This window comes from Ovis aries, chromosome X (assembly GCF_016772045.2).
Source record: "Ovis aries strain OAR_USU_Benz2616 breed Rambouillet chromosome X, ARS-UI_Ramb_v3.0, whole genome shotgun sequence".
NCBI classification, from domain to species: domain Eukaryota; kingdom Metazoa; phylum Chordata; class Mammalia; order Artiodactyla; family Bovidae; genus Ovis; species Ovis aries.
In genome coordinates, this window is record NC_056080.1 from 13,544,748 (window position 1) to 13,567,393 (window position 22,646).

The 22,646-nt window shown below is 41.2% G+C and overlaps 1 protein-coding gene across 1 annotated transcript in view; it reads right to left on the minus strand.

Moving 5' to 3' along the window:
* Positions 1–22,604, minus strand: part of VEGFD (vascular endothelial growth factor D) — a 42,024-nt gene extending 19,420 nt beyond the window's left edge. Inside the window, exon 1 of the mRNA XM_004021929.6 lies at positions 22,051–22,604. Coding sequence (XP_004021978.1) covers positions 22,051–22,140 — 90 coding nt within the window. The 5' untranslated portion in view covers positions 22,141–22,604. The remainder of the gene's footprint in view (positions 1–22,050) is intronic.
* Between the last annotated feature and the right edge of the window lie 42 nt (positions 22,605–22,646).

Genomic DNA, 22,646 nt, shown 5'->3' on the forward strand with positions numbered 1-22,646 from the left:
GCACAGCTCGGGCCCAGGCAGTCATCTAGGCTGAGTGTAACTAAGACAGCAGCCAAGACATCTGGAAAGGTATGGTGGCTGGGTTTGGAGGAGGAATTTGCAAGTGTCCATGGTGTGGGGAAATCAAAAGCATTCTGTACTCCTAATAATTTGAGCTCTCAATTTCCATGCCTCTCCCTCCAAAAAAATGTCAAGTCAAAGAACACATTCAAAGAGTGACCAAAGGCATAATTTGGGGACATCAAGGAGCCCCATTGGGAAAAAACAGCAGGAGGTTCATTTTTGTTGGGTAAAGAGTGAGCTTGAGAGTGAGAGGGCTGGAAAGTAAGATTGGGAAGAGAGGTTGGTGGGGTGAGATACTATGTAACAGCCACTGAGTGCTTTTGAACTGTGGTGTAGGAGAAGACTCTTGAGAGTCCCTTGGACTGCAAGGAGATCCAACCTAAAGGAAATCAGTCCTGAATATTCATTGGAAAGGCTGAAAGGCTGATGCTGAAGCTGAAACTCCAATCCTTTGGCCACCTGATGCGAAGAGCTGACTCATTTGAAAAGACCCTGATGCTGGGAATGATTGAAGTGGGAGGAGAAGGGGATGACAGAGGATGAGATGGTTGGATGGCATCACCAACTCTATGAACATGAGTTTGAGTAAACTCTGGGAGTGGGTGATGGACAAAGAAGCCTGGTGAAGAGTGGGACACAACTGAGTGACTGAAATGAACTGAACTGAACTGAGGATGGTCACAGTCAAGAAGACAACACCAAAGGTTGGTGGGGATGCCCGGCAATGGGGACCCTCATCCATTGCTGATGGGATTGTAAAATGGTGCTGTCACTTTAGAAGAGTTCACCAATTCTTTAAAAAGTTAAACTCATGGTATGATCAACTAATTCCGCTCCTAAGGATTACTCAAGAGACAGAAAATCGATTACTGGCTTCCTAGGGCTGGAAGTGGGAATCAGGTTAATTGTAAAGGGGCACAAGGGATCTTGGGCTTCTCAGGTGGTGCAGCGGTAAAGAACCTGCCTGCCAGTGCCAGAGATGCAAGAATTCAGGTTGGATCCCTGAGTCAGGAAGATCCCCTGGAGGAGGGATGGCAACAAACACTAGTATTCTTGCCTGGCAAATCCTGTGGACAGAGGAGGCTGGTGGGCTGTAGTCCATGGAGTTGCAAAGAGTCAGATACAATTGAGTGACTGAGAACACACACACACATACACAAGGGATCTTATATGGAGATGGCTGCACCACTCAGTAAGTTTACTAAACACCATTGAATTACTTCAAACAGGTGAATGGTTAAATTTTATAGTATGTAACTTGTATAACAATATAGCGGTTTAAAACAAAAAAGAGGAAGAACTGGAAGCTTAAAGGCCAAACTAGTTGTATCCAGTTTGGGAGGCAATGTAAAATATCAGAGACTTGAACAATGGGATATCACTGGACACCCATTTCATTGGTTTGCTCTTTTGTTTATTTCTTCTTGCTTTGGCCTCAGTCCCCACTGTTCCCTCTGCTGGGAATGCCCTCCACTCTGTCTAGCTAAACCTTTATCAACCAGGTGTTACCTCCATATGGAAACCTCCCCCACAACTCCCACTCCTGCCTGGGTCTGGTCCTTCAATCACATGGATTTCTAGCTCCCCATCCTTTTCCTCAGCACTTACCACCACTGACACTAAAGAATTATTTGCCATTACTTATTTAATGCTTCTCTTCCCCACTGTGTCTTAAGTACCACAGGAGGAGTAATGATATGTTTTATTCACATAGTAATAGGTAGAGCTATGAATTAGGAGGTTGGGATTAACATACACATACACCAACAAGGACCTAGTGTATAGCACAGGGAACTTTACTCAATATTTCTTCTCCTATTAGGGAAAAGAATCTGAAAACGAATAGACATGTATATGTATAACTGAATCATTTTTCTGTACACTTCAAACACAACATTATAAATCAACTATAGTTCAATTAAAAATAATAAAGAGGAAGACATAGGCAGTACACTCTTTGATATACATCACAGCAAGATCCTCTTTGACCCACCTCCTAGAGTAATGGAAATAAAAACAAAAATAAACAAATGGGACCTAATTAAACTTAAAAGCTTTTGCAAAGCAAAGGAAACAATAAACAAGATTAAAAGACAACCCTCAGAATGGGAGAAAATAATTGCAAATGAAAACTGATAAAGGATTAATCTCCAGAATATATAAGCAGCTCATACAGCTCAATATTAGCAAAATACACAGCCCAATCAAAAAATAGGCAGAAGACCTAAACAGACATTTCTCAAAAGAAGACATATAAATGACCAATAAACACATGAAAATATGCTCAACATCACTAATCTTTAGAGAAATGCAAATATAAACTACAGTGAGGTATCACCTCACACCAGTCAGAATGGCCATCATCAAAAAATCTACAAATAATAAATGCTGGAGAGGGTGTGGAGAAAAAGGAACTGTCCTACACTGTCAGTGGAAATGTAAACTGATACAGCCATTATGGAAAACAGTATGGAGATTCTTTAAAAAACTAGAAATAAATCTACCATATGTCCCAGCAACCCCACTACTGGGCACACACTCTGAGGAAACCATAATTGAAAAAGACACATGTACCTCAGTATTCACTGCAGCACTGTTTACTATAGCTGGGACATGGAAGCAACCTAGATACCCATCAATAGGTGAATGGATAAAAAAGATGTGGTAGGTATATACAGTGGAATATTACTCAGCCATAAAAAAGAATGAATTTAAGTCAGTTCTAGTGAGGTACATGAACATAGGGCCTGTTATACAGAGTGAAGTAAGACAGAAAGAGGAAAATAAATATAGTATATTCACGCCTATATATGGAATCCAGAAAAAATGGTACTGATGAGCCTATTTGCAGGGAAGGAATGGAGACGCAAATGTAGAGAACAGATTTGTGCACACAGTGGGGGAGGGAGAGTGGGATGAAAGGAGTATCAACATACACACACTATTAGGTGTAAGATGGCTGGCTGATGAGAAGTTACTGTGTAGCACAAGGAGCCCAGCCTGGAGCTCTGTGATGACTTGGAGGGGTGGGATGGGGAGAGGGGAGGGAGGCTAGGGAGGGAGGACAGGTATGTATAATTATGGCTGATTTGCATTGTTGTATGGCAGAAACCAATACAACACTGTAAAAATATTTTTAAATATATTTAAAGAAAAATGGGAAAAAAGTAAAGGGATGTATCAACATTTATCTTAGCATAAAAATAAAAGCTATACAAAGAAAAAATAGTAAGAGCTAAATATTCATTAAATGTATGAATAAATAGAAATGCTACAGAAAGCTTAACCCTGACATTACTGACTTCTTTGAACTGCATCACTTATTTTTCAAGGCTCTTCCTTGGAGTATCCTCCTTCCAGGTCCAAATCACCTGCCACTTTTTCCATCAAGCTTTCTATGCTATCCCTAACTTAGACTGTATTTTTAATGAGGATATTATATTTCCCTTATTAGACTATGATCTCCTTGAGGGTAGAATATGTGGTCAGGTTCATCTTTTTAAGTAAGTACTTAATGCATAGCTGATGAAGAAATTTATGAGTAACAAATACACACACACTGGACGAATATTGTGATCAGGCCCATGTTTGTGTGATCTGTTTCATCTTCTGTATAGAGCAATGCTTCTCAAAACTTCCTGTGCTTACCAGTCACTAGCAATCTTGTCAGAATACAGGTTCTGAGGCAGTAAGTTTGGAGGGAGACTTAGAATGGTGCATTTCTAACAAGTGCCCAGGTGCCTGTGGTTGGTTGGTTGGCCACACTTTGAGAAGTGTTTGTAGCACAGGTCCTCAATCAGCTTCACCTTGAACCTACCTGTGAAGAAACCTCACAGAAAAACACCGATGCTTGGATCCCATCCTCAGAAATTCTTATTTTATGGGTCTAGGTTACAGCTTTGCCATAAGGATTTTTTATTTTTATTTTTTTGGTCCAGCCTAGGCTTTATTGACTTGCCATACATTCCAGTACATTTGTAGAGTGTGGATTCACCTCCCTCCTTGGATTAATTTTTTAAAATTTATTTATTTATTTTAATTGGAAGCTAATTACTTTACAATATTGTTGTGGTTTTTGCCATACATTGACATGAATCAGCCATGGGTGTACCCCATCCTGAACCCTACTCCCCCTCCCTCCCCATCCCATCCCTCTGGGTCATCCCAGTGCACCAGCCCCGAGCACCCTGTCTCATGCATCAAACCTGGACTGGCGATCTGTTTCACATATGATAATATACATGTTTCAGTGCTATTCTCTCAAATCGTCACACCCTTGCCTTCTCCCACAGAGTCTAAAAGACTGTTCTTTACATCTGTATCTCTTTTTTGCTGCCTCACATATAGGGTCATCATTACCATCTTTCTAAATTCCATATATATGTGTTAGTATACTGTATTGGTATTTTTCTTTCTGACTTACTTCACTTTGTATAATAGGCTCCAGTTTCATCCACCTCATTAGAACTGATTCAAATGCATTCTTTTTAATGGCTGAGTAATATTCCACTGTGTATATGTACCACAGCTTTCTTCCATTCATCTGCTGATGGACATCTAGGTTGCCTCCATGTCCTGGCTATTTTAAACAGTGCTGCGATGAACACTGAGGTACACGTGTCTCTTTCAATTCTGGTTTCCTTGGTGTGAATGCCCAGCTGTGGGATTGCTGGGTCATATGGCACTTCTATTTCCAGTTTTTTAAGGAATCTCCACACTGTTCTCCATAGTGGCTGTACTACTTTGCATTTTCTCCACACCCTCTCCAACATTTATTGTTTATAGACTTTTTAATAGCAGCCATTCTGACTGGCATGAGATGGTACCTCATTGTGGTTCTGATTTGCATTTCTCTGATAATGAGTGATGTTGAGCATCTTTTCATGTATTTGTTAGCCATCTATATGTCTTCTTTGGAGAAATGTCTGTTTAGTTCTTTGGCCATTTTTTTGATTGGGTCATTTATTTTTCTGGAATTGAGCTTCAGGAGCTGCTTGTATACTTTTGAGACTAATTCTTTGTTAGTTGCTTCATTTCCTATTATTTTCTCCCATTCTGAAGGCTGTCTTTTCACCTTGCTTATAGTTTCCTTCATTGTGCAAAAGCTTTCAAGTTTAATTAGGTCCCATTTGTTTATTTTTGCTTCTGTTTCCATTACTCTGGGAGGTGGATCATAGAGGATCCTGCTATGATTTATGTCAGAGAGTGTTTTGCCTATGTTTTCCTCTAGGAGTTTTATAGTTTCTGATCTTATGTTTAGATCTTTAGTCCATTTTGAGTTTATTTTTGTGTATGGTGTTAGAAAGTGTTCTAGTTTCATTCTAGTTTCATTCATTTCTCATTCTTTCATTCTTGACCAGTTTTCCCAGCACCACTTATTAAAGAGATTGTCTTTTCTCCATTGTATATTCTTGCCTCCTTTGTCAAAGATAGGTGCGTGGATTTACCTCTGTGGTTTCTATTTTATTCCATTGATCTATATTTCTGTCTTTGTGCCAGTACCATACTGTCTTGATGACTGTAGCTTTGTAGTATAGTCTGAAGTCAGGCAGGTTGATTCCTCCAGTTTCATTCTTCTTTCTCAAAATTGCTTTGACTATTTGAGGTTTTTTTGTATGTCCTTACAAATTGTGAAATTATTTGCTCTAGTTCTCTGAAAAATACTGTTGGTAGATTGCTTTGGGTAGTATACTCATTTTCACAATATTGATTCTTCTTATCCATGAACATGGTATATTTCTCCATCTATTTGTGTCATCTTTGATTTCTTTCATCAGTGTTTTATAGTTTTCTATATATAGGTCTTTTGTTTCTTTAGGTAGCTTTATTTCTAAGTATTTTATTCTTTTCATTGCAATGGTGAATGGAATTGTTTCCTTAATTTCTCTTTCTGTTTTCTCATTGTTAGTGTATAGGAATGCAAGCGATTTCAGTATGTTAATTTTATATCCTGCAACTTTACTATATTCACTGATCAGCTCTAGTAATTTTCTGGTGGAGTCTTTAGGGTTTTCTATGTAGAGGATCATGTCATCTGCAAACAGTGAGAGTTTTACTTCTTCTTTTCCAATCTGGATTCCTTTTTTTTTTTTTTTTCCCTTCTTCTTCTCTGATTGATGTGGCTAAAACTTCCAAAACTATGTTGAATAGTAGTGGTGAGAGTGGGCACCCTTGGATTGTTCCTGATTTCAGGGGAAATGCTTTCAGTTTTTCACCATTGAGGATAATGTTTGCTGTGGGTTTATCATATATGGCTTTTATTATGTTGAGGTATGTTCCTTCTATTCCTGCTTTCTGGAGGGCTTTTATCATAAGTGGATGTTGAATTTTGTCAAAGGCTTTCTCTGAATCTATGAGATAATCATATGGTTTTTATCATTCAATTTGTTAATGTGGTGTATCACATTGATTGATTTGTGAATAGTGAAGAATCCTTGCATCCCTGGGATAAAGCCCACTTGGTGATAATGTATGATCCTTTTAATATGTTGTTGGATTCTGTTTGCTAGAATTTTGTTAAGGATTTTTGCATCTATGCTTATCAGTGATATTGGCCTGTAGTTTTCTTTTTTTGTGGCATCTTTGTATGGTTTTGGTATTAGGGTAATGGTGGCCTCATAGAATGAGTTTGGAAGTTTACTTTCCTCTGCAATTTTCTGGAAGAGTTTGAGTAGGATAGGTGTTAGCTCTTTGCCATGAGGATTTTTTTAAAACTTCCCTACCAGTTGCTAGTCTTACAGGAAGCTGGGTGAAAGATACACAGGCTATCCTCCAGGTTACCTTTGCAACTTTTAATAATTATTTTAAAATAAAGTTTCTTTAAGAAATCTTCCCAAGTGATTTGTAGGAGAAATACTCATTTCGGGGATGGTGCATGCTGGCTTAAAGGCCTGCATGAGTGCCTGAGCTCTGTACAAGTTCACCGAGTAAGGGATAAATGGTAGATGTATGCTGAGAAATAGTCTTATTCTTTAAACTCCTTTGAGTTATACCTTGGCTTCAAAACATTGGGATGAATATCTTGCTGAACTGGATTTTCTAAGCCTTTTTTTTTTAACTCAAGTCACTGGATTGTTTGTGGCCCACTTCCCAATCTGAATGACTTTTTCAAGATGGAAGACCAACAAAACTGTTTCCCAGGCTAAAACAAGGGTATCAGCTGTCTTATATGAGACCATTCTAGATGACAGGGGAAAAAATTGCTACAGTCCCCAAGGAGCCAAGACAACCTATCTCCAGAACAGAATTAAAAGTAACAGGTACTGCTTTAGGGCTTCTCAGGTGGCATTAGTGGTAAAGAACTCACCTGCCAATCCAGGAGACCTAAGAGACACAGGTTGGATCCCTGGGTCAGAAAGATCCTCTGGACAATGGAATGGCTACCCACTCCAGTATTCTGGCCTGGAGAATCCCATGAACAGAGGAGCTTGATGGGCTACAGCCAATAGGGTTGCAGAGTCGGACACGACTGAAATGACTTAGCATGACACAGCATTGCTTTAACTTACTGGAATTTACCAGGGAATAGTAAATTCTAATCCTTCCACATGGTAGTCTAGAAACTATTTGAAGGAAAATAAAAATTAGAATATAAATACATTGCCAAGAGGAATGGGCATGGCCTGGGAGTACACGGCTGAGTTCCATTCCTGGCTCTGAGCTGTCAGAGCCCAACTGTTGCCAAAAGTTGTTCTTGGGTCCCATGCTCTTAAGAATCCTCCTGTTCTAGGTATGAAAAAGGAGACCAACTTTGCAATATTCCCCACTGGATCTCTCAGGAACTGTGGGTCTGTGTTTCTAAGTCTTTTCAAAACTGATGATGCTACTTTGTCAAACTGTATTGGCAGCTTGTCTTCAGGAAGTTTAGTGATACAGGGGTGGGGTAGAGAGAATTTGTATATTTGGAAGATCCACAAGATCCACAAGCTTCAGAGTGCACTGTGGAGGGAACACATTTCACGTGACTTTACCTGGATTTGCTTTGGGATTTATAAGTGTTGCCTGGGGAACTAGTCCTCTGCCTATTGGTCTCTGGAGTTAAGGGAACCACTGTTAGCTATTTATTTCCCTTTGCAGTGGGTTTAGGGAGGTGGATCCTGTTGCAAGACAAATAATTCCATGCTCCTTTCACCTCTCAGCAAACTTCTGTTTGACTGGAAAAGCATTTCATCTTTAGCTTGATGTTTAAGGCTTAGCCCAAACCACCAACTTTTCTCTGATTTGGGGTCCAAGTTACACCATCATGTTCCCAGCTGTCCACAGATACTGTTCCCCAACACCTCTTCCCTTTTCTCACTCCCCTAGCCTGTCAAGGAACCCACCCAGGCCATGTTAGACTCAGGAGGCCAAACTGAAGTTGTGTGCCTTTGCCTCCTGTAGCTCTCAAGTGGACACTGCATCCCCTAAAAGGAAGCTTTGCCTGATACTGGAAACCACTCTGTGGTCTGGACAGATGGCTGACTGGAGAGGGGAGGGCAATGGATGAGAATGGCTTAAAATTGGCTTTGAGTGGCAGAGCAGTCTGCAAAACATGCTGGCAGTTTCTTACAAAGTTCAACAGACAGCTGCCATATGACCCAGCAGTCCCACTCCTGGGAATTTACCCTTGAGAAGCAAGAATGTAGATTCACCCAAAAACCTTGACATGAATGTTTATACTAGCTTTCCTTGAAAGAGCTAAAAAAACTTGGAAACAACCAGGATGTCATTCAGTATGTGAACAGTTGCTTAGGCAAACTGTGCTACACCCATCCTATGGAATATGACTTGGCCGTAAAAAGGAATGAATGGCTGGTATGTACAGCAACTTGGATGGATCTCAAAGGCATTAGGAGTGAAAGAAGCAAGTCTGAAAAGGTTACTGATGGTATGATTCCATTAATAACATTCTCAAAAATCCAGGATGATAGTGATGGAGAACAGAGCAGAGGTTGCCAGAGGCTGGGAGGAGTATGATTATGAAAGGGTTGTTGTTGTTCAGTCACTAACTTATGTCCAACTCTTTGCAACCCCGTGGATTCCCTGTCCTTCACTATTTCCCAGAATTTGCTCAAACTCTTGTCCATCGAGTTGGTGATGCCATCCAATCATCTCATCTTCTGTCGTCCCCTTCTCCTCCTGCCTTCAATCTTTCCCAGCATCAGGGTCTTTTCATAATGAGTTGGCTCTTTGCATCAGATGGCCAAAGTACTGGAGCTTCAGCTTTAGCATCAGTCCTTCCAATGAAGGACGGTTGATTTTCTTTAGGATTGACTGGTTTGATCTCCTTGTAGTCCAACAGACTCTCAAGAGTCTTCTCCAACACTATAGTTCAAAAGCCAATTCTTTGGTGCTCAGCCTTCTTTATGATCCAACTCTCACATCCATACATGACTACTGGAAAAACCAATAACTTTGACTATACAGACTTCTGTAGGCAAAGTGATGTTTCTGCCATTTAATATGCTGTCCAGGTTCATCATAGTTTTCCTTCCAAGGAGCAAGCATCTTTTAATTTTGTGGCTTCAGTCACCATCTGGAATGATTTTGGAGGCCAAGAAAATAAAATCTGTCACTGTTTCCACTTTTCCCCATCTATTTGCCATGAAGAGATGGGACTGCATGCCATGATCTTAGTTTTTTGAATGTTGAGTTTTAAGCCAGATTTTTCACTCTACTCTTTCACCATCATCAAGAGGCTCTTTAGTTCCTCTTCTCTTTCTGCCATTTGAGTGGTATCATCCGCATATCTGAAGTTGTTGATATTTCTCCCAACAATCTTGATTCAGCTTGTGATTCACCCAGCCTGGAATTTAGCATGATATACTCTGTATAAAAGTTAAATAAGCAGGGTGACAATATATAGCCTTGACATACTTCTTTCCAAATTTTGAACCAGTCCATTGTTCCATGTCCAGTTCTAACTGTTGCATCTTGACCTGCATGCAGGTTTCTCAGGAGGCAGGTCAGGTGGTCTGGTATTCCTATCTTTTTACCAAGTTTCCACAGTTTGTTGTGATACACACAGTCAAAGGCTTTAATGTAGTCAATAAAGCAGAAGTAGATGTTTTTCTGGAATTCCTTTGCTTTTTCTATGATCCAACGGATGTTGGCAATTTGAATTCTGGTTCCGCTGCCTTTTCTAGATCCAGATTGACATCTGGAAGTTCTCATTTCACATAACGTTGAGACCTAGCTTGGTGAATTTTGAGTATTACTTTGTTAGCATGTAACATGAGTGCAATTATGTGGTAGTTTGAACATTACAGAAGCAGAAGATATTAAAAAGAGGTGGCAAGAATACACAGATCTGTACAAAAAAGATCTTCACGACCCAGATAATTATGATGGTGTGATCACTCACCTAGAGCCAGACATCCTGAATTGTGAAGTCAAGTGGGCCTTAGGAATCATCACTACAAACAAAGCTAGTAGAGGTGATGGAATTCCAGTGGAGCTATTTCAAATTCTGAAAGATGATGCTGTGAAAGTGCTGCACTCAATATGCCAGCAAATTTGGAAAACTCAGCAGTGGCCACAGGACTGGAAAAAGTCAGTTTTCATTCCAATCCCAAAGAAAGGCAATGCCAAAGAATGCTCAGACTACCACACAATTGCACTCATCTCACACACTAGTAAAGTAATACTTAAAATTCTCCAAGCCAGGCTTCAGCAATACATGAACCATGAACTTCCAGATGTTCAAGCTGGCTTTAGAAAAGGCAGAGGAACGAGATCAAATTGCCAACATCTGCTGGATCATGGAAAAAGCAAGAGAGTTCCAGAAAAACATCCATTTCTGCTTTATTGACTATGCCAAAGCTGTTGACTGTGTGGATCACAATAAACTGTGGAAAATTCTGAAAGAGATGGGAATACAGACCACCTGACCTGCCTCTTGAGAACTCTGTATGCAGGTCAGGAAGCAACAGTTAGAACTGGACATGGAACAACAGACTGGTTCCAAATAGGAAAAGGAGTACGTCAAGGCTGTATATTGTCACCCTGCTTATTTAACTTCTATGCAGAGTACATCATGAGAAATGCTGGGCTGGAAGAAGCACAAGCTGGAATCAAGATTGCCGGGAGAAATATCAATAACCTCAGATATGCAGATGACACCATCCTTATGGCAGAAAGTGAAGAAGAACTAAAGAGCCTCCTGATGAAACTGAAAGAAGAGAGTGAAAAAGTTGGCTTAAGTCTCAACATTCAGAAAACTAAGATCATGGCATCCGGTCCCATCACTTCATGGGAAATAGATGGGGGAACAGTGGAAACAGTGGCTGACTTTATTTCTGGGGGCTCCAAAATCACTGCAGATGGTGATTGCAGCCATGAAATTAAAAGACACTTACTCCTTGGAAGGAAAGTTATGACCAACCTTGATAGCATATTAAAAAGCAGAGACATTACTTTGTCAACAAAGGTCCATCTAGTCAAGGCTATGGTTTCTCCAGTGGTCATGTATGGATGATAGTTGGACTATAAAGAAAGCTGAGCACCAAAGAATTGATGCTTTTGAACTGTGGTGTTGGAGAAGACTCTTGAGAGTCCCTTGGACTGCAAGGAGTTCAAATCAGTCCATCCTAAAGGAGATCAGTCCCAGTGTTCATTGGAAGGACTGATGTTGAAGCTGAAACTCCAATACTTTGGCCACCTGATGCAAAGAGCTGACTCATTGGAAAAGACTCTGATGCTGGGAAAGATTGAGGGCAGGAGGAGAAGGGGACGACAGACGATGAGATGGTTGGATGGCATCACCAACTCGATGGACATCAGTTTGGTGGACTCCGGGAGTTGGTGATGGACAGGGAGGCCTGGCGTGCTGCGGTTCATGGGGTCGCAAAGAGTTGGACACGACTGAGTGACTGCACTGCCCTGAACTGAACATTACTTGGTATTGCCTTTCTCTGGGATTGGAATGAAACGTGACCTTTTCCAGTCCTATGGCCACTGCTGACTTTTCCAAATTTGCTGGTATATTGAGTGCAGCACTTTAACAACATCATCCTTTAGTATTTCAAATAGCTCAGCTGGAATTCCATCACCTCCACTAGCTTTGTTTGTAGTTATGCTTCCTACGACCCACTTGATTTCACACTCCAGGATATCTGCCTCTAGGTGAGTGACCACACCATTTTGGTTATCCAGGTCATAAGATCTTTTTTGTATAGTTCTACTGTGTATTCTTGCCATCTCTTAATCTCTTCTGCTTCTGTTAGATCCTTGCCATTTCTGTCCTTTATGGAGCCCATCTTTGCACGAAATGTTCCCTTGGTATCTCCAATTTTCTTGAAGAGATCTCTAGTCTTCCCCATTATAGTCTTCCTCTATTTCTTTGCATTGTTCACTTAAGAAGGCTTTCTTATCTTTCCTTGCTATTCTCTGGAACCCTGCATTCAGTTGGGTATATATTTCCCTTTCTCCTTTGCCTTTTGTTTCTGTTCTTTTCTCAGCTATGTGTAAAGTCTCCTCAGACAACTACTTTGCTGCCTTGCATTTCTTTTTCTTTGGGATGGTTTTGGTCACTTGCCTCCTGTACAATGTTATGAACTTCCATTCACAGTTCTTCAGGCATTCTGTCTACCAGATCTAATCCCTTGAATCTATTCATCACCCCTACTATATAATCATAAGGGATCTGATTTAGGTCATACCTGAATGGCCAGTGGTTTTCCATACTTTCTTCAGTTTAAGCCTGAATTTTGCAATAAGGAGCTGATGATCTGAGCCACAGTCAGCTCCTGGTCTTGTTTTTGCTGACTGTGTAGAGTTTCTCCATCTTTGGCTGCAAAGAATATAATCAATCTCATTTTGTTATTGACCACCTGGTGATATCCATGTGCAGAGTCATCTCTTGTGTTGTTGGAAGAGGGTGTTTGCTATAACCAGTGTGTTCTCTTGGCAAACTCTATTAGCTTTTGCCCTGCTTGATTTTGCACTCCAAGGCCAAACTTGCCTTTTACTCCAGGTATCTCTTGACTCCTTACCTTTGCATTCCAGTCCCCTATGAAGAAAAGATCATCTTTTTTGGTGTTGGTTCTAGAAGGTCTTGTGGGTCTTCACAGAACCATTTGAATTCAGCTTCTGCAGTATTGCTGATTGGGGCATAGATTGAAGAGTAGCATAAAGGAATTTTTTCTGTATCTTGATTATGGTGGTGGTCACAGAAATCTGTGTTAAAATTCACAGAACAGCACATCAAATGGGAAAAATGATCATCTTTGCCATAGAATAACTTTAAAAACATAAAGTAAGCTGGGTTTGAATCCAGGCACTGTTCCTTTTTAGCTATTTGACTGAGGGCGAATTATTGAATTTCCTTAAGTCATGGTTTCCTCATTTCAGAATGCAAAGCTTTTCATATCACTGATGTGGAGATTACTGAGGGCCATAAGTAGGAAAGGGTCAGATGCAGAGGAGGCACGTGCTAACATTCACTGCCTTCCCTTCCTTTCTCAGGGGTGGGGCATCTGGTCCTGTGTTGGGGTTCAGAGGTGTTTCATGGGCCTTGATTTCCCTGAGCAACTCGAGTTGAGTTTGAAAAGAGCAAGATAGGGCCACCCAAACCATAGTAAATAAAAATTTAAAAGAGAAGAGCTTTTGCAGGGTAAATATCTTTAAAAAATATTTCTGGGATGTATTTTCAGATGAAATGCTAATTTTCAAGTATTTACCCAGGCTTACATAGGTCTTTACAGATGAGTGAAGGAAAAACCACCCACTTCTTAAACCTTTGTGCTTTGTCATTAGAGTCCAGCCTTCCCCATTACAGATGACACCTAATTGTGTGGCCATGCCAACTGAGGGCAGGGAGGAGAATGCACATTTGCTTGTAATGACTTAGATGGAACCAGCTGAAGGCCTGGTCCTGCTGCTCTGAAATCTAGAAACATGGCCCTTTGGTGGGGCCTCACGCTACTGGTGGTTCTTTGACTCATGCAGTTCTATATTTAAATGTATAAATGTGAGAAACCAGGGTGTTTGATTAAACTTAGACTAGGGAAAGGAACTACAGACTCACAGAAAGTATAAATGTGTGTATGTGTACATTTGCGCGAGTGTTTGTGCATAGCTGTCTGGGTATTTTAAGGGGATACTAGATGGCTAAGGTGTCTGGGACCTCTACATCCTCCAATTTGGTGAGTATCACAGGACGGTTTCTCCCCAGTCAAACTGTCTAGCATGCAGGAAAGGGCGTATGCTTCCCTTTACATGTTTTAAATTCATGCTCCATTCTAACATCTCTGCTCTGACTGGATGCATCTATGCTTAGGACATGTGGGGGGAAATTAGTGTGGGATGTGCTTGAGTGGCAAAACTCTAAAAGGATGCTCTGAATAACCTCAGCTATAGCCCTAAGATCTGTTACAGTCTTTTTATCACTGATCTCAAAGATGAAGGGCCCAACATCTAAGGAAACAATGTGAAGCCTTTATAGTAATAAAGTTCAGTTCAGTCGCTCAGTCATGTCCGACTCTTTGCGACCCCATGGGCTGCAGCATTCCAGGCCTCCCTGTCCATCACCAACTCCCAGAGTTCACTCAAACTCATGTCCATCAAGTCGGTGATGCCATCCAGCCATCTCATCCTCTGTCGTCCCCTTCTCCTCCTGCCCCCAATCCCTCCCAGCATCAGAGTCTTTTCCAATGAGTCAACTCTTCGCATGAGGTGGTCAAAGTACTGGAGTTTCAGCTTTAGCATCAGTCTTTCCAAAGAACATCCAGGACTGATCTCCTTTAGAATGGACTGATTAGACCTCCTTGAAGTCCAAGGGACTCTCAAGAGTCTTCTCCAACACCACAGTTCAAAAGCATCAATTCTTCGGCACTCAGCTTTCTTTACAGTCCAACTCTCACATCCATACAGACCACTGGGAAAACCATAGCCTTGACTAGACGGACCTTTGTTGGCAAAACAATGTCTCAGCTTTTGAATATGCTATCTAGGTTGGTCATAACTTTCCTTCCAAGGAGTAAGCATCTTTTAATTTCATGGCTGCAATCACCATCTGCAGTGATTTTGGAGCCCCAAAAATTAAAGTCAGCCACTGTTTCCCCATCTATTTCCCATGAAGTGATGGGACCGGATGCCATGATCTTCATTTTCTGAATGTTGAGCTTTAAGCCAAATTTTTCACTCTCCCCTTTCACTTTCACCAAGAGGCTTTTTAGTTCTTCTTCACTTTCTGCCATAAGGGTGGTGTCATCTGCATATCTGAGGTTATTGATATTTCTCTCAGCAATCTTATTCCAGCTTGTGCTTCTTCCAGCCCAGCGTTTCTCATGATGTACTCTGCATAGAAGTTAAATAAGCAGGGTTACAATATACAGGCTTGATGTATTCCTTTTTCTATTTGGAACAAGGCTGTTGTTCCATGTCCAGTTCTAACTGTTGCTTCCTGACCTGCATATAGGTTTCTCAAGAGGCAGGTCAGGTGGTCTGTATTCCCATCTCTTTCAGAATTTTCCACAGTTTATTGTGATCCACACAGTCAACAGCTTTGGCATAGTCAATAAAGCAGAAATAGATGTTTTTGTGGAACTCTCTTGCTTTTTCCATGATCCAGCAGATGTTGGCAATTTGATCTCTGGTTCCTCTGCCTTTTCTAAAGCCAGCTTGAACATCTGGAAGTTCACGGTTCATGTATTGCTGAAGCCTGGCTTGGAGAATTTTAAGTATTACTTTACTAGTGTGTGAGATGAGTGCAATTGTGTGGTAGTCTGAGCATTCTTTGGCATTGCCTTCCTTTGGGATTGGAATTAGATTATTGTTAAAAACAATTTCACTGCCTCCACCCGTCTCCCCCAAGAGAAGAGTATGTTTCTCAGCCCCACTGACGTTGGGCCACATGACCTGCTTCGACCAATAGGATGTTATAAGACATGATGCAAGCAGAGTGTTGAAATGCATTTGTGAATACACAGCTCTCCTACACTTCTGCCATCACTGCAAGTATGTGTCCCTTCTGGCCCACTGATCCAGGCAGATGAGAGTTACGTGGGGCAGACCCATACTCAACCTGTAGTTTCAGCCTTGATCCTGACTTCCAGCTCAGCCACATTAATGCTGGTTATCAGTGTTCTGAACGATTGAAATTTGGACTGGATGGTCACATTGCATTATTGTGACTCCTACAGCCGTATGTCAGCCTAAGTAAAACATAATCCACTGGGTGGACAGAGGATCTTTATGTCAAACCTCATCTTCCTTTTTATTAGGCAGCCCTTGTGGCTCAGATGGTAAAGTGTCTGTCTACAATGTGAGAGACCTGGGTTTGATCCCTGGGTTGGGAAGATTCCCTGGAGAAGGAAATGGCAATCCACTCCAGCCCCTTGCCTTGAAAATCCCATGGACAGAGAAGCTTGGGGCAGGCTACTATCCATGGGGTTGCAAAGAGTTGGGAACGACTGAGCGACTTCACTTGCCATGCAACTGGCAGTCAGCCCAGGATGCTTAATTTTCCTCTTTCTCCTAAAGATGCAGTGGTCCCATGTCAGCACCCACGGCTTTCCTCTTCCTCATCTACAACCTCTGCATTGTCTGAGATGCCCAGTGTTCTCCAGTCTTGCTGCGACAGGATAGTTATGAAGCAAGTTATGAACAGTTCTTTTCAGAGGGTCTCTTATACAGATGTACTCAGGGAATTCCTTCAATCAAAATCACACTCTTGCCAACTCCCTGTAGAATGGAACCATAAGTAACAAAATCTCTGCCATCGCAATATTCGACATGTCATTTTCTTTCTCCAGAAATAATTTCAGGCAAACCTAGATTTTAGGAAAGCAATACTTTTCTCAAAGATAGGAGTGGTATAATTATTTAGATGACAATGAATGACAGAAAGAGACTCATTAAAACTTTCATTATTACCTAAGGTTTCAGGCACTAAAATTATCCTTCTCACAGGCCAAGTTGAGCTCCTTGGCTGCTGGTAAGACATGCAAATAACTGAGACATCTTTATTTTATAAAAATGTCATTTCCAGTCATGTGCCTGGCACACGGTGGACATTCCACAAATGTTCACTGAACTGAATGTACAGCTTGCCTTTTCCAGGAAAAAGGATCCTCCTGAGCAGCATAAAGAAACCCAAGTGTCTTCCTTCCTTCCATGATTCTACCCCAGTGTCCAACCACAGTCACCTCCCATCTCAGTGGTATGTTCAGAAAACACTTAGAATCGAACAGAGTTGTGTGGGTTAGTCAGAATACTAATCACTAAATAGTTCCAGCTTTCTGAGCACAGGGAAGGCTTGCACTTTCTGGCCCCTGGTTGTTGGATGGGGCCAGGGGGTCAAAGAGGTTGTGACCAGAAGTGATGTGTCCTACCCTATACACAAGCAAATAAAAAATGTCAAGTCCTGATACAGTCTATGAAGAAGATAGACACAGATCAGGTTTTGCCAACTATGACCTATGGGTCAAATCCAGCCTGCAGTCTCTTTTTGTGTGGTCTGTGAGCTAAGAATTCCTTCCTATAATTTTAAATTATTGCAACAAATAAGAAGACTATTTCATGATGCATGGAAATGATACACAATTCAAATTTCAGTGTCCATGAAGTTTTACTGGAACACAGCCACACTCTGGGTGATTGTTGTTGTCCAGTCACTAAGTCACGTCTGACTCTTCACGACCCCATGGATGCATCACAGCAGGCTTGCCTTCCCATCTCCTGGAGCTTGTTCAGACTCATGTCCATTTGAGTCGGTGAGGCCATCCAACCATCTCATCCTTTCTATGTGATATGCCCAGGCTGTTTCTCCGACCTCAGAAGCTGCAGTTCTGGCCCCCACTCTCCCTACTCCAGCCACACTGGCCCCTGGCTGATACCTAAACACGCAAGACCACGCCCTTCCCTCACCACAACCACTGCCCCCTCACTTCCTCCAGAGGTCTACACAAATGAAAGGAAATCAGAGAAGTCTCCCCCAACCCATCCCTCTGTGTCTGTCCCCTTCTTGATTTTCTTCATGGCACAAAGAACAAATGTCTCATCTCACCTCATCTCAATCATATTCCCAACTGTGGATAGTTTCCCAGCATCTCTGCTAATCTCAAGGGGTGGGAAAGAGCTGAGCTCAGAAATGTGCCCAGAAACAATGTTACTGCCACATGTGCCCCTCTTTCTTGAGTGCCTCTAGGCCACTGTGGTTACCATAAACGTGCCTGGGAGTTCCAGAGCACCCTATGTTACACTCTACAAGGAAGCACGCACGTGTCCAAATACTACATTTTCATTCCACAAACTGTCTTTTAAGCTTGTCCCAAGAGCGGTTCCTTAATCAAATTCACTCAACATGCAGCTTTCATGTGATTTTTTTCTAGAGCTTTTAAGGGTCTATACTAAATGTTAATCCACAAGTCCAAATCAGATTTTTCAAAATAAAAACATAAGTCATACATGGAAGTACTATACTCATGCTGTAAGATACAGGGGGTTTACTATATCCTGAATAGTAATAACAGGCTCAAGTGATATAAAGGTTTCCCCACCAGTTAAAAGTGACTGACTAGGCAAGAAGACCTCTGTGTACAGAAGCATGTAATTCAATACATTTACCTATATGGTCATAAATGAAGAAGAAATCAATGTAAAACATTTCAAATATCCTTTGTGCCAAGGACTATGCCTGAGAGGAAACCGGACATGAGCTCAAAAGGCCATCTGACTAGCAGCAAAGTCAAGGGACTTCCTTGCGCGTGACCTGCGGAGGCCAGTGAGGGCCAGTCTGCTTCCTGGAGTTAAATATGGAAGGCGCACCTCAGTCTTTGTTATTCATTTACCTCTAGAGATAATTTCAGGGGAAGACAAGTGACACAAGGTTATAAATTTGCGAGCCATGTGGCTTCTCATGGAAGTTAGAGGTGCCCTACATTCCTGTGGACCTTGGACTTGTTCCAGTCTTAGGCAGAGTCTGAATGACTCTACCACTCAACAATATTCTCCTGCCAGTGAGGTTATGAAAGAGGGGGCTGGAAGGTAGCACAGGGGAGAAGGAAACCAATTTTGTCAGAAAAGAGTTAGCCAAACCTGACCCGGAATGAACCCTTTGTCACTTCTATTGGTATGTCTGCCTCAGTGACTTTGAAAAGATTTATGGCAGATGGCTTCCCTTAGTGACTTAAGGGGGGTCCAAGATTCCTGGTGACAAGAAATGCTCATCAAATATACTAGAAATAGTACTGGCCAGAAGATGGATGCAAATGACAGGACAGTGAGGTTGCAGATATTTATTAATCAAAAGCCCAGAGAGTGTACACTGCTGTAGCCAAGGTTATCATATACAGATATGAGACCAGGTGGCTAGAGGGTCCTAGAGTTGTGCACTGCACGCCCTATGCAGCTGTACATGACTACCCCAACATATATAAAAGCTGGAGAGAACAGACAGAAGTAAATCCCATATCTAGATGGTTACTTTGATTATACTAGTGAGTCAGAAAGAGGGACTGGGTTAATCTTATTTCTAGAAGAAAACATATTATGCTCAGACTGCAAAACTTATCAGCTAAACAGTAGATTTGAGTTGAGACTTTCTAGCAGATTTTTCTCAGTTCACAAATTCCAGGCACTGCTGCCCCCAAACAGCTAAGTACAAGTAGCAAGACCAATGAAATCTGGAGGTCTTATACTCAAATGGCAGTGAGCACAACTGTCGGGGGTACTGGCAGCCGTTTGCACAGTTATTGCAGGAAAAGGAATATTCACAGACTCGTCTAACTGTACTACAGGCACTGCTAGTCTAAGGTGAAAAAACAGCAGAATGTTCAAGGCTAGAAAGTGAAGACTGGGTGAAGGGCAACCTTTCAGAAAAAGAGGTAGTCAGAAGAGAGGAAGGCTAGAGATCACACTCATGGACCGGCCACCAAGGAGGACCCTGGACACATCTTGGAATAAATGAAATAGTTTTATCTCAACAAGCACAAAATACATTCATATTCCAGTGTCCAAACTATTACCACCCTGAATATGCTTTCATGGTAAATTTTGATTTAAACAAGAAGAACATTAAGAAACATATTTCTTCTTGGATTTTTCTCTTAAGAGAAAATTATGGGGGAAAAGAAAAAGTATAATAATCAGTACAATGTACCTCCTGAGCCTTCACCACCCACTCACATCTGTGCCCAAACTTCTGTGTAACTGTATGCACGTCTTTTCTTCACATCAGAAAGATTTAATTGAGCTAAGTGTTGGGTCTAAGCTCACTATACAGAGCTTCCCTTTTTGAAGGCAATCTGGATATATATGAAAAAAATTGCTAATGGTATCACTAAGCATTAACACTGCATGTTCCCTGTGTGAAGATGTATTTTCTATCACATTCAAATTCAACCGCTTTCTTCCAGTGCCCTAATAAATAAACTGTTTAATACAATCAATAAAACTGCTGGCAGTAAATCTGAAACTTTTTTTGGCCATGTCACATGGCTTGTGGGATCTTAGTTCCCTGAGCAGGGATTGAACTTGGGCCCTTGGCAGTGACAGCACTGAGTCCTAACCACCGGACCACCAGGGAAGTCCCTGAAACATTTAAAACCTCACTGTGCCCAGGACAACTGAAGACTTGTGTCTGTGCTGTTTAAAAGAGCTGAACAACCTAAAGAATGTGACTTCTTTCCAACTATTCAGTCTCCTCTTATACCGAGGCAACTGAAGTTTCAAAGTAAAATGAAAATATTTTAAAACCCCATGTGGGGCCTAGGATTCCTGAGTTTTGTGGACTTAAAAACAGCTGAACAGCCTGAAAAGCCTTACTTGCTTCAAACAAGTCTCATTTTATCTCCTGTCCCTGAGGCTCAAAATGGGATTCCAGTTTACCTGCAATCTGCCACTGAGATCCCAACTCCAGGCTGGTGGCACTGAAGTGGAGCTGAACGACTGTGATCCCTCTCGTGTCCGTTTGGAATTTGGAAAGTTGGAAAGGTGTTGCTTGCTGGCAAGGTGGCTCTCTACCTCTAACACAGAGGTCAATCTTCCCAGAAATATGGTGTATCTCTTTCTCTACTGTATGTACATCTGTGCTTTATACATAAGAGTAAGACGTTTTCATCCCCAAGGACAATTTTCCCCTGTTGGGGGCGATATCACCCTTACTGAAAATGCACGTCCTAACAACAGCTACAAAACCTCAAGTCCACATTGATTGTTCATGGCCAGAGATTCTTAAATCAATAATGACTGAGCACCACTTTGGTCAAAGCAATTATATCTTAACCATTTTCAAAATCAAAAGCTGAGAACAACAATATAAACTGTGAAATGCATAAAACTGGGTGAAATCATGCTCAGTCAGTCACATCCCAGTTAATTTTTTTGTATTACTCTCAATTCATTGGGTTCTATTTGATGCTTACTAATAGAATCTAACATTCGATTATGGCTGAGTTTTACACACATTTCAAAACGCAAAGGACCAAAACGACTTCCACAAAAAGATTTTTCCACATGGTAGAAAGGGTAATTTGGAAAACCAGAGAGAAAATGTCTGCAGAAAGCATGGCAGTTTTTGATTTACAGAAGTTAACTAACTAACTAAAAAAAGGAACGTTTGCTGTTCACAGATGACCTGAAAATAAACAGCCCACAAAGTTATCTGTGTCATAAAAACAAATCAATGCTTCCTTAGACAAATCACTGTGGTACAGTAGAAATTAATGCAACATTGTAAATAACTATATTCCAATAAAAAAATTACTGTGCCATCTGCACATACAGTTGAGGGAAAACTTTCCTATCTGAAAAGATTCCAGAATGTCCATTCATGTCCTATTACATCTCCAAAAGCCTCCTACCCTAAGCATTTTTTAAAACTCATGGCAAGAATCTGAATAAGCTAAAGAAACAGAATACTCATTAACAAGTACAGGACATATCCTACCCACTATTAGTAGTGTTCTGCATTTTTCTATTATCTCAAAAATAGTGGGGGCAAAGAAAGCATCTTCTGTATAAGCCAACTTAAACATCTGCATCACATGAAAAATTGAGCTCACCTACCTTCACTGGTCCACGTTCAGAACTGGAGCCCTGCACCAACTGCAGAGAAGACATCATGAAAATATTCACCACTGCCCACTGTCTGTACATTCTGAATATTCTGTATTCAGTATCCACTGATTACCAAGCAGTTGACATCAGGCAGCTAGAGCAAACTGGTTCAAAAGGCATTCTCCAGAAGGAAAGTTCAAAACCCCAAGAGTTCACAGGGAAAAACAAGTAATCAGTTGTGATCAAAATCAATTAGTCAAGGTGCGTTTCTGTGCAATCTTATGGAAGGGGGAGAGAGATGAAAAAAATTGTAAATATTCTCATGCTCCAAAAATAATCAGGAAGTGGACATGTCTTCTACTTGAAATGAGAAAGCACTCTAAATCCATTTCATGTCCAGCAAATTAAAAAAATAAAAAATCCTTCCACCCTATGCCCAGGTTCAAGTTGTTTTATAAGGAGGTGGTGCGGCCACCAATGCTTGCAGCTACAGAAGGCTGGGACCCAATTGTGGATTCAAACTTTTTTCACAACCCTCATGGAAGCTTGCAGGAGCATGTGTCTTAAATCTGACACAGACTTTGGCAGAAAAAGCAGGGAAGTCT